This window comes from Propithecus coquereli, unplaced genomic scaffold (assembly GCF_000956105.1).
Source record: "Propithecus coquereli isolate 6110/MARCELLA unplaced genomic scaffold, Pcoq_1.0 Scaffold354, whole genome shotgun sequence".
Lineage (NCBI taxonomy): Eukaryota > Metazoa > Chordata > Mammalia > Primates > Indriidae > Propithecus > Propithecus coquereli.
In genome coordinates, this window is record NW_012149219.1 from 143,359 (window position 1) to 155,534 (window position 12,176).

At 50.7% G+C, this 12,176-nt stretch overlaps 1 protein-coding gene across 2 annotated transcripts in view; it reads left to right on the forward strand.

Annotated features, from left to right (window-relative positions):
* Window positions 1–10,723, forward strand: part of LOC105816062 (tubulin beta-2 chain-like) — a 40,572-nt gene extending 29,849 nt beyond the window's left edge. Inside the window, exons 2-4 of one of the 2 annotated variants that reach the window (XM_012651377.1) lie at window positions 8,659–8,767; window positions 9,116–9,226; window positions 10,122–10,723. In XM_012651377.1, coding sequence (XP_012506831.1) covers window positions 8,659–8,767; window positions 9,116–9,226; window positions 10,122–10,723 — 822 coding nt within the window. The remainder of the gene's footprint in view (window positions 1–8,658; window positions 8,768–9,115; window positions 9,227–10,121) is intronic. The other variant, XM_012651378.1, reaches the window with a different exon arrangement.
* Window positions 10,724–12,176: the final 1,453 nt, after the last annotated feature.

A 12,176-nucleotide genomic window follows, 5' to 3' on the forward strand; every position in this document is an offset into this window, starting at 1 on the left:
ATCCTCCTGCTGTTAGTTTCATTTTTGTATATCAACATCAAATCCTCACTCAACTACATAGATATTTTACATACTAATAATGCTATATCATTAACTAAGCATTTACCCCCTCAGCATTGGAAATCAGTCTGCTATATTTAGTCTTCAAACATCGTAAGTTATGGAAACAATGTTGTTATGGATTTGTGTAATCCTTGGCTGCTGTGAATTCAAATATCATCATATCTCTATTTTCTACTTTTATCATTTATTTATTCATTTATTCAACAAATATTTATGGTACTAGGCACTTATATATAAATAAGACACTGCTTCTGCCCTTAAGGATCTTGTAGTCTAATGGGGGAGTTGACATCATGTAGTTTTTATGCCTTTACTTATTGGAGTCATGTACTCATGATCTATTTACACGAGCATCAAAATATAGAATACCGACATTTTCATGTAAATTATGTACAGGTAGCCAGATGTGTGTTTGGTTGACTTGTTTCCTCAAGGCTACACAGAGCCATGCAAGGCTAGAAGACTTGCCGCCATTTTTGCAGCGTAATCTCTAGACAGCACACGCCCCTCCTTCCAGCCACAGGACGGGTTGTCAGATAAAATGTTCTTTTGAATGAGCAAAACAACTAAGCATTGAAAACATGAGACAAAGAAAACATGAAATAAAAATGGAACTTGCTAATCTGCTTTATGAAATGCATTTTTAATTGGTTGGATTTAAAGGTAGCGTTTTTACCATATTCCATCCTGTCTGAACTGTACCACCCTTGTGATGAGGAAATGACTGTACCACGCATTCTACTTTTGAACTCTAGGCCAGCTATGAGGAAAACTGTTTCATGTTTCAGGCCTAGAGCCAACCATGAACTCTTTCTGCAAAACTTCAAAAAAATTAAAAGGAAACCTTAAAATCGACAGGTTGAAAGCATAGCACAGTCAGCCCTTGCCTACCCTTCCTCTAACTGCAACAGTTTTTAACATTTTGCCCATTTCACCACATTTGCATATTTGCTTTTTTTCTGAATTATTTGAAAGTAGATTGCAGACATCATGGCATTTCACCCTAAATGTTTCAGCACACACCTCCTAAAGACAAAGACGTTCTCTTATGTAACTACAATGCTACCACCACACCCGAGAAATGTATCATTGGTGTTCAACAGCATCACCTACTAGCCAGCTGTGGTATCCTGGGACTGGGTCAGCACCACCCTGCCCCCCGGGCACTGAGCCCTGTCCCTGCCCTGTCCAGAATGGAAAGTCTGACTCGGCAGTGCACACCATGTCCAAAGACTGTGCCAGGCACCTTCGCCCACCAGCTCAGAGCCCTGGATGCTAATGCCTCCCACAACCCTGTAACTGAACCCGCCATTCCCCGTCCCATGGGTCACACCTGGGCTGGTGCCTCCTCACCTTGACCTACAGCCATCCTGCAGCCGACCACTGATATTTGAAATGGCAAGTGATGGTGTTAAATAGGTAATGGGGCCAGCACAGACATTTCCAACTTGTTCCTTTGCACATAATGTTACCAAGAAAAGTGGTTTTCAGCAACACCCATGATCTTGCATTTCATTAATATTTATTTCAGAAGAGAGCTGCTCATACAAGCAAAGTGCACTTCAGCTTCTCAGTAAAGGCTAAAGGAAATGCCCTGGACGATGCAAATCCAGTTGTCAGAGGCGGTGCGGGAGGGGACTGCTGCTTAGTCTCTCAGCCTAAGCCTGTCTCTTGCAATAGGGCAGGGAAAGCAAATTGTTTAGGTCCCAGGGGCCACCACAAGACAGAACACGGCCAGCAAAGATGCCACACCAGGATGCCAGCCCTGGTCCTGTCCCGGCCATTCTGCAGAGCCCTTTGCCCACGGTGGGGGCGGGGAGTTGCTGAGACGCTGGCGATTCTCAAAGGGCACAGGCTCGGGGAATAAAGGGTGCTTGCCACTGGCTGCAAGAACAAAAAGCCTGAGAGAAAAGGAAAAGGCAGGGGAGTGAATAAAAATAGAAACCAGCTCAGTGTGCTGACAGGCGAGATTCTCAATGAATTGGGTTTTTCAGGGAGTGGAAATATCTCATTTGAAATAGAATCCCACGGACAAGCTTCTGGGCTCTGTGTTCGCCACATTAACACCCTGACAAAGGGCTGTGCTAGTCGTGCCGCAGGAACTGGGAGGCGCTGGCTGGCCCTGGCTCCCTCCCGTTCACGCACACGGTCCTGGGGCCCGGGTGGTGGTTACCTAGGAAACAGCTCGTGTGAAACTTCAGGAAATGTGCTGTCAGACAGCAGGGATGCAAGTGCTGATTTTTTGGCTGGTATTGTGTGGTGCCAAGCCATTTTATTAACCCCTCGGAACCGGCTTCCTCACGTGTAAGGAGGAGACAATATCTACTGTGTGCGTGTGCGTGTGCGTGTGCGTGTGCGTGTGTGTGTGTGTGTAGACTACAGCTGGCTGTGGAACTCAGGAGGGGCTCCGCGTGGACTTCCTCCCTTCTCTCCCGCCCGCCTCACAGTCTTGCTGCACTTACCAGGTGCCACTAAATAAATAGGATATAGATACGAGATAGAAACAACTCTGGCACTGAATGAGAAGTTAACTCAATTTTCGTAACTGGAATGATGTTTAAAACTTAATAAGAAAGTTCGTTAAGTGGTGTTAGATGATCAGTCTTTTGTAAATGGAAAAAATCATTTAAGGTGCAAATATTTCTAATTCATCACTGCTGTAAATTTGAAATTGTTAAAATGTAATGTTTTAGATGCTCTTTGAATAAGCGCAGCCACATAGTAGGGGTTGCAGGACCTCATAAAGAACGTTCTCTTCTTCACTGCCTGAGTTTGGACCAAATGAGAGATGGGCGTGACTCAGGCAGCAAGAGCAAAATGGCAGCATTATTGCTGACAAAATCCACGGTACCAGCGTGTGCAGCAACAACAGGCCTTTCAGAGCCGCGCCTCAGCATTAGAGACCTCACACTCCCCCGCGCACAGGCCCCGCTGGGCGCCTGCGCCACCCCGGCTTCCGCACCCCGATCGGGGCTGAGTCCCCCGCCCAGGCTGTACACCCTGTCTGCAAGCAGACCACTGTCAAAGTCTGCAGTGTCCGTAGAGGTTGTGACCAGCTGCACATTAAAGACTTCAAAGGAGTTAACGCTCGAAGTTTCCAGTTTAATTAACAAAGCAGGCGCTGTGTGGACTTGCCAGACTCCCCTTCAGGGCTGTGAAGTGCTCATCTCCCCAGCTGCTGGGAGTTGGGGGCCACTGCCAGCCCTCAGGGTGCCCCCAGAGCTGCCTCAGCCGGAGAGAACATCCCCGCCCAGCGCTGCAGGCCCCTTCTCGGGACAGCTCACCTGCAAGGGCTGCTCCCTGGGAGGGTGCAGGGTTAGTCTCTCTGCCTCAGTTTGGGACCCTTTGAAGGGTGGTCTGAGCTCCAGAGCATCCTTGGGATTGGCCAAGACCACTCCTGGGACTGCACAGTCCGACTCCCGGTGTCTCCGTCTGATCCCGCATCCTTTATCCTCCACGCGCAAATCTCTCTGAGTCTGTTTCCTGAGGAACCAACCTGAGACGATTAATCTCAAAGTAACCGCAACAGGCATTCAGATCGTAAGAAGGTGATGGACTCCAGCCTATGGAATTACATCTGGAAACTCATATTCTTCAGGCATTTTTCTTGATATATTTATGTGATCACGTCTCTCCCCAGTTTCTTGTCCAGTTCTTCTCTGTGAAGTTCCTGTCGATCCGATGTTGAACCTTCTGGGCTAGTCTTCTCGTTTCTCTATTTCTCATCCCCTTCTCTTCTTACCGCACTGTCTAGATGTGTTCGAGGTATCTTCCAAGGTCTCCATGAAGCTTTCACCTGCGCTCTTATAGTCTGTAGTTCCCAAGAACTTTTCATTTTCCAAATTTTATTTTTTATGTCATCCCATTCTTATTTTGTGGATTCACTATTGCCTCTTACCTGGGGAGATTCATGAGGTTTTAAAAGATGTTTTCTTCTCCCTACATAATTTCTTCCATGTTTCCTTTTTCCCTTTGTGTGTTTGGGTCTCTGATGCTAGAGGCTTTCTACAGGTGTCGGTGGTCTTGGGCGGCCTGCTCATTTGTAAGAGGGAGGCACCACTGAGGGGCTAATCGGAACCTCTGAGTCCACAGGGCTGTTCGGCTGTGAGGCTCACTGATCAATGATGGGTCATCTGTCTGGTGGTTTCCTTGGGGAGCCATTGGTGCCAGTGTACAGATAGAATGATAGCCACCAATTCCTGCCATCCCTGAGCCCACTCTGTCATGGTGACATTCTGTGTGTCAATTCGGCGAGGCTATGGTACCCAGCTGTTAGGTTGAACAATAGTCTATGTGTTACTGTGAAGGTATTTCATAGACGTGATCGGCATTTACGATCAGTTTGCTTTAAATAGAACAGATTACTCTCCATAAGGTAGATGAACCTCATCCAGTCAGTTGAAGACCTTAACAGCAGAAACAGGTTTCCCGGAGAAGAGTTCCTTCAAGACTGTCACATAGAAACGTTGCCTGGGGTTCCAGCCTGCTGGGCTGCCCTACAGATTTCAAGCTCTGTGGGTTCTGTCGCTGGAGAACCCTCACTGATACACACTCCTTTGCAATGTGACTCTGCCACCCCATCAATCAAGAGCTGGAGCCTGTTTCTCTCTTGAACCCAGGTTTGGCCACATGATTTGCTTTAGCAGACGGGATCTTAGCAGATGGGATGTAAGCAAGGGTAGGAAAAGCATATGTGACCTGAGGCCTGCCCCCTCCTGCAGCTGGAGACCCTTTTGCCACCACGAAAGCCTAGGGTAACCTGATGGATGATGAAAGCAACGTGGCTGTTGTTCCAGCTGACGTTAAGCCAACCCACCAGAGATGACAACAAGGCTCTCCCAGAACAGCAGGCCCCAAATGCAGTGGCCAGAACAGAGAAGCCACTCAGCCAACCTGCAAAGCTGTGATTAATAAGTGCTTTGTCTCAATCCACCGAATATCGGGGTGGTTTGTCGCACAGCAAAAGCTGATATATAGTCATTATCATTCAGTGTTTCTTCGTAAGCTGACCATATGCCCAGAGAAAACATGCCAGTGTCCTGCTCCTTATGCCTGGCTTCTGGCACGCTGAGGGCTGGGGCTGGGGCTCCAGCATTTGGGATGTAAACATTCACTTCATCCCCTGAACAAGCTAGGGCCACCCGCGAAGTTTCAGGGGCACCCAGCATCCACATAGTCTTCTCTGCTCCCACTTCGGACACTAAGTGAAAATTCGGGAGGTTCCCCAAACCACCCTCAGGCTCAGTAATTTTCTAGAAGGACCGAAAGCTGTTATACCCACAGCTGTGGTTTATTACAGGGAAAGCACACAGGTTAATATCAGCCAAGGGAAAGGACACGTGAGGTGGAGCCCAAGCACAGAGGCTTCCCCTGCAGGAGTCCTGCACAGTGTCAACTGAGCTCCCACCAGCGTCAGTCTGTGACAACATGCACAGAGCCTTTCCAGCCAAGGCAGCTCACCCGAGCCTTTGGTGTCCAGAGTTTTTACTGGGGCCTGACCACATACTGCCCACATGGCTGCCCTTTAGTGCCCAGCCCCTCCTGGAGGTTGGGCTAACATCTGCCAGTTCCTGAGAGACTGGAACTGATACGGTGTGGCCAAAGCCCCCATCATAAATCACATTGTTAGGCTGTGCAGTGGCCACAGTCCCCAAGCAAACAAAGACATTCCTATTAGTCAGGACATTCCGGGGGCCCAGAGAGCACCTCCCTCCCAGGAGCCAAGGGCACAGGCCAGGCCTCTCTGTGGATAAGATCAATTATTCGCTACCCAGGCCACCCTCTGGCATTTCCATCATGCACTCCATGACCACCGTATCAGGAGGCCAGAGCACATGGGGCCTCAGGGGACCCAGCAGCACAAGCTGGAGCATGGCTGAGCCCATGGTGTCGTCTCTGACAAGTGGGGGGCTGGCAGTGAGCAGTGAGTTCATGAGATCCAACCTGGTTGATCCCTCCAATTTTATCACATGGGCTTTCAGTTTCATTATTATGCACTTGTATGAAAGATTGTACATATAGGATCTTGTCCCATTTACCTGAACTTTGACAAAATAATTACATTTGTAAGATAGCATGATAATTTCAGGTTCCATTCAGTGGCCACTTGGTACACTCCAGCATGTACACTGGAATACAATCACACCATTCTCTTTTAGACATAGACTTATAGCGATAAGTTGGCCATTCAGCCAAAATTTTCCCCAAGGAGCTTTCGGATGGAACAGAAATGGGGCCTCCCATGTTGATAAACAACGATAATGAACACAACATGGCAAGCAGACAACACAGGGAATTCCCAACAAAAACAATCTCAAATGCCAAGGCCTTACAAAACAAATGAGAACTGCACAGACGAATCAAGCTCTCAAATGAGAACCAACATTTCCTAATCCAAAAGGGAATGAATTCCCCAGGTTTCCTAGTTCTGCTCAACCGTGACTTCCACCCACAAACAAGCCCCTACAAACAAATGCCCTGCCCCAGGGCTGGAAGGTCTCAAAATCTCCCCTAAATGGGTGGAATCAAGGGTCTCGGTGTACACACCAGGGAACTCACCAAAAATGGCTGAGGTGTTGCAACACTTCCCAAATCCGTTTCCTTTTCCTCAAAAAAGTTCGTCTTGGTCAAAGCTGTGTGTAATCTGGGGAGAAAGAGATGGGAGTTCCCCAGAGCTAAACAGTCTCCAGCAGCTGCTGGGGTGGTCCCTTACTCTCCCAACCCAAAAAGATGGTGCTGCTACTGGGGAAGACCAAAGCTTGACCCGGCCTCCTCCTCGCCTCTTCCAGCCACAGCAGCGGTCTGGGGTGCTATTCCACCGGGGCCCTCGTGGGCCCACCCAGGACACCAAATTCTGTTACTGAAAGTTCAGTACTTGTCCCTGTGGCAGAACAAAGAACGAGGACAAGTGGTCTGAGAAGAAAAGAGAACGCTGTTAATTTGCCAGCAAATGAGGAACATGGCAGACTTGAGTCTTGGAAGGTACCGTTGGCCTATCTCTACACAGAAATACAGAGCTTTTAAAGGGAGTTTTTAGCTTTTGGCTATTGCTGTTTAACTATAGCATCTCCAGTGAAGACAATCTCATGACCTCTGCCTGAACAATTCTGTTGAGCCATCTCTTGTGCTACAAAGAACACTCCCTTGCCCCTCTGTTCACTGGCCTGGGGCAGGAATGCAGGTTTTAATTCCCAAAAAGAATTGCGGGATGGGTTTAAAGAGACAACTTGTACTATAGTTTGCCCTTTTTCAGGCCCTTACTTCTGTTGCACAGCTATCTCGTCAGGGCCAATGAGAACATGAAGGCCAGCCCAGCCCTGACACCTAATGGAACCAACCTGAGCCCAAAATGGTTATTCCATCTCTAAAAGCACTGAATGACAGATTCTGTCTGTCTGAAACAGAGGAATAAGCATGTGCTCACAATTGTTGATTTCTAACCCACTAAATTGGTTCCACCAAACATTGGTCAGACCCACTAATTTTGGCTTGCCCCCCAGCACTCATGCACACCATCCCCCTTAATAGCTTAGTCTCACAATCTGCTCACTATAGATAAAAACGTTTCCTGTTGAAGTCCCCCAATCTTGCTACCTGCCTATCCCCACCTGTTTCCTCTCCAATAAAGTTCCTGCCAGACCTGCTCACCTGTCCCAATTACAGAATAGCCTTTTCTGATATTGGATGCCTGCAGATGAATGAGACCAGAGCATTCTCCCTATTGCAATGGTCTTTTTGATTGGTTCCTTCTTACCTATGCATGGATTTGGTTTATGTGACGATAGGGTCTCACACACGAGGGTGTTAGATCAGTTCCCTTGCACCGGCACCGTCTAGACGTGATGACATATAACGTGATGCTCTTGTCTCCCGTCTGCTAGGCGGCAGGTGACCCCCATTGGGTGGTGGCTGTAACTACCGACCGCAGTGAGGAGGCAGCAGCGGGCCTGGTGCATGGACGTGGGCGGGCACCTGTGCAAGGACATGGTCTCTTTCAAAACCGCCATATTGCCTGCCCCAACCTCCCTGCCCCTTCTCCTGCTGCAAACTCACAATGGAGTCAGCGCCCTCATGTTGGCCAGCTCCTTGCACTGCCACCCAGGCGCCCTCCCAGGCTGCCGTCTGCCCTTCCCCGGCCCTTCCCTGCTGTGGTCAGCGGCACAGACTGTGCCGTTGGAGGGCTGCGTGGGGTCTCTGCAGGAAACACTGATCCCTGGAGGCAGCCGCTGGGCGGGGTCCACCTGTCCTCAGTCCTGCCAGGACCCATCCATCAGCAGGGATGTAGCCACACTCAGCCCTGCCTGGGTCACAGACCCTCCCCCAGACCCTCCCCACTGCCACCCCGGCCCCTAGAAGGGCATCTGCTGAGCCCCCTCCTCCTCCAGCGTCCTCCCAGCCTTCCAGTCTATCACCATAACATGGCTGATGCTCTGCAGATTTCCAAGCCCCCGGCAGCAGCTGCTGCAGGAAATGGGGGCTGAGCAGAAACCGTCTGATGGCGAGGGCTGCTGTTCCAAGGACATGGGAGGAAGACAAGGCCATCTTTGGTGACATTTAGGATGCCGCAGACAGCATGATGTGATTCTTTCATTTCAGTTTTGGGAGGTCATCAGCGATGAGCATGGCATCGACCCCACAGGCAGTTACCATGGCGACAGCGACTTGCAGCTGGAGAGAATCAACGTGTACTACAATGAGGCTGCCGGTGAGTGTTGGGATGTGCTCGGCCAGTCGACCTTGCTTTCCACGGCGTGGCAGGCAGAATGTGCTAGGAACATGCAGATGACAAAGGCATGCTTCTCGCATATTCATTTAAAATGTCAACTGCTAGAAAATACACTTTATGGTTCCTTAGGACTCCTGCCTGCTCCACATGGCTGAGCATGCTCAGAATCTCCCTTTTCTGACAGGCAGAAAACCTCCCCTGTTCTCCTTTTGTCTCAGATGCTGGAATTTTCTCTAAAGAGTTCTGCTGTGAGAGCTGCAGAGGGCACAGCCCTGCCCAGGGGTCCTCTGCCAACTGCAGGTCTAAGCGGGCTCTTCTTCCCCACAGGTAACAAATACATACCTCGGGCCATCCTGGTGGATCTGGAGCCGGGCACGATGGACTCCGTCAGGTCCGGACCATTTGGCCAGATCTTCAGGCCAGACAACTTCGTGTTCGGTATGTAGTCACCATCAGCGGGAACTGGCCTGATGACTCACCTCCTTCCCAACAGCTGTGCAAGCCACAGTTCCTAGTGTTCAGTTCCCAGGTGAGACTGTGTCAGCAGGCAGCCCGAGTCCTGGCCTGACCTACCCAGTCCACGGTGGTCCTGGCCGCCCTCTGGACAGCTCAGAGACCAATGTCAGGGTGGACAGGGCTGCTGCAGCCACCCCAGCACAGAGCAGCTCTGAAGGGAAAGAAGAAAGAGCAAGAGAAGCCTCAAGCGGGCCTTACTAGGCTGCGGGTAATTTCAAAGGACCAGGGCAACAAGGAACCACTTCAAGGGGCCCAAGGCCAAAGCACAGGGTGTGACCAGAGGTGTGGACAACTGCTTGGGGCCGTTTTCTCTGCTGATCACATCCTGGCTAACTGCACCTAAATTGAGTGTTTATAGAATGTAAGGGTTTAAAATGCATGTATTTTAATGCCCATTAAGTTTTTTTTTCTTTTTTTCTTTTCTCTAGGTCATGTTTATTAGTTTGCATAGCGACTTAGATGTCCAAACACTGGGGGAAGCCCCCAGCTCCACCCACCTGACACAGGAATGCTAGTTAACTTGTTTCAAACCTGTTATAAAAAACAAATACCTTTTTAAAAAAACTGATCCATTAAGTTTTTTAACCCCATCTTCCTCCTCAATAGCCTCATAGGAACTAAATTTGCTTTTTATTTTATTACGATCCACTGTGTTTTTGAGGGTCACTGACATATAGAAAAAATTTAGATAAATAAAAGGATGTGTACAAGAGAAGAATCTGCCACTCTAGGACTAGTCCTACCGTTTCCTCCAATCAAAATGAGGGAATTTGAAACTCCTCGTTTCAGTGTCTGACAGTCTCTTTCCCTCCGGCAGGCCAGAGCGGAGCCGGAAACAACTGGGCAAAGGGCCACTACACAGAGGGAGCCGAGCTGGTCGACTCGGTCCTGGACGTGGTGAGGAAGGAGTCGGAGAGCTGTGACTGTCTCCAGGGCTTCCAGCTGACCCACTCGCTGGGGGGCGGCACGGGGTCCGGGATGGGCACCCTGCTCATCAGCAAGATCCGCGAGGAGTACCCAGACCGCATCATGAACACCTTCAGCGTCATGCCCTCGCCCAAGGTGTCGGACACGGTGGTGGAGCCCTACAACGCCACCCTGTCCGTGCACCAGCTGGTGGAGAACACGGACGAGACCTACTGCATCGACAACGAGGCCCTGTACGACATCTGCTTCCGCACCCTGAAGCTGACCACCCCCACGTACGGGGACCTCAACCACCTGGTGTCGGCCACCATGAGCGGGGTCACCACCTGCCTGCGCTTCCCGGGCCAGCTGAACGCCGACCTGTGCAAGCTGGCCGTGAACATGGTGCCCTTCCCGCGCCTGCACTTCTTCATGCCAGGCTTCGCGCCGCTCACCAGCCGCGGCAGCCAGCAGTACCGCGCGCTCACGGTGCCCGAGCTCACCCAGCAATGACACGTCCCCGCCTAGCATCCAAACACTAACAGCAGAACGGCAGGGAGCTGAAACGTTTCTTAGCAGCTGCACAGAGACGGCTGCCTGTGAGTCGCCAGCCTGAGGAGGCCGTCGGGCAGCTGGCGTGGTCAGATCTGCATCATGACAGCTTCCAAACGAAGACGACCAAACTAGTGAGAAAACGTTTGGTCCTTTCATTCCCTTCTAAATCCGGTGGCTCCCTAGATTATAAAGTACTCAAAATCTTGCTTCGTTTGGGTCCAGGGAGGCACTGGAAACATTTAGTGCAGACAGCTGCAGGGCAGCATGAAACCCGCAGGGGTCTGAGAGGCAGCCTGCAGAAGACGAGTGTCAGCTAAGGGGCCACACCAGCACCCATGGCTAAAGGCCACGTGTCGAAGGTGCAGAGGAACTGCCTAACAAAGGCCTTTGTAGCAGACACTGTTGGCCCCATCCACATGCCTCTGGGCCTTGCTCTGCCAAACGTGACGACCTCCTACTGCGAACCACTGACCTGCGGCAGGGCTCATCTGTCCAGCGAGGTATTGACAACTTAGAAGCTAAAAAGCCCAGCTTGCCTGCTTCTCAGGTGGGACAACTCGGAGTGAAGTTCCAACTAGTCTCTTACAGATCCCCTGGGTGGGGCCCTTACCGCTCACCCAGCAGCCTGCTCTCTGATGCGGCATGTTCCTTCCTTCCCTCCCCCAGCTCTGTTCCCCACAGACTTTTCCAGTGCTTTCAGAATGGACAGCTCTCACCAACTTCCCCTCACAGCCTCCTCTCAGGGTCTGCCTCGGGGGACCTACCCCGCGTCGTTCATCCCAAAGAAGAATCAGACATTAGTTTTCCATTGTTGTGTAACAGGTTACCACACACTCAGCAGCTTAGAACACCACGCTCTCCTTATAGTTTCCGTGGACCAGGGGTCCAGCGGGGCCTGGCGGGTCCTCGCACGTCTGAGCAGCCCGGGCTGCGCTCCCACGGAGTGCTCAGGGGCCTCTTCCACACTGGTGCTGGGCAGGACACAGTTCCTCGCAGCCGCAGGTCTGAGGACCCAGTTCCCGGCCACGCGGCCTTCCCATGACAGCGCAGCCTCTCCTTCAAGTCATCAGAAGAAAGCCTCTCCTACCCACAGCTAGAGAGAATCCTCAGCTTTAAAGAGTAGGATCATGTGATCAGGTGGAGCCCACCCAGATAGCCCTATCTTAAAGTCACCTGATTTCGAACCTTCATTACATCTGCAGGATTCCATCACAGCAGCACCTAGATTTGTGCTTGATTAAACAACTGGGAAAATGTGTGTGTACACCCGGGACCAGGTGACTCTCGGGCCATCGTAGAATCCCGCCTATCACACATGGGCTGTCTGGGGAGCGGAAACAGCATGGTCTTTGGAACAAGAAGAACCTGGGTTTGTGGAGTGAGTGATTTTTCTACTTACTAGCTGCATGGC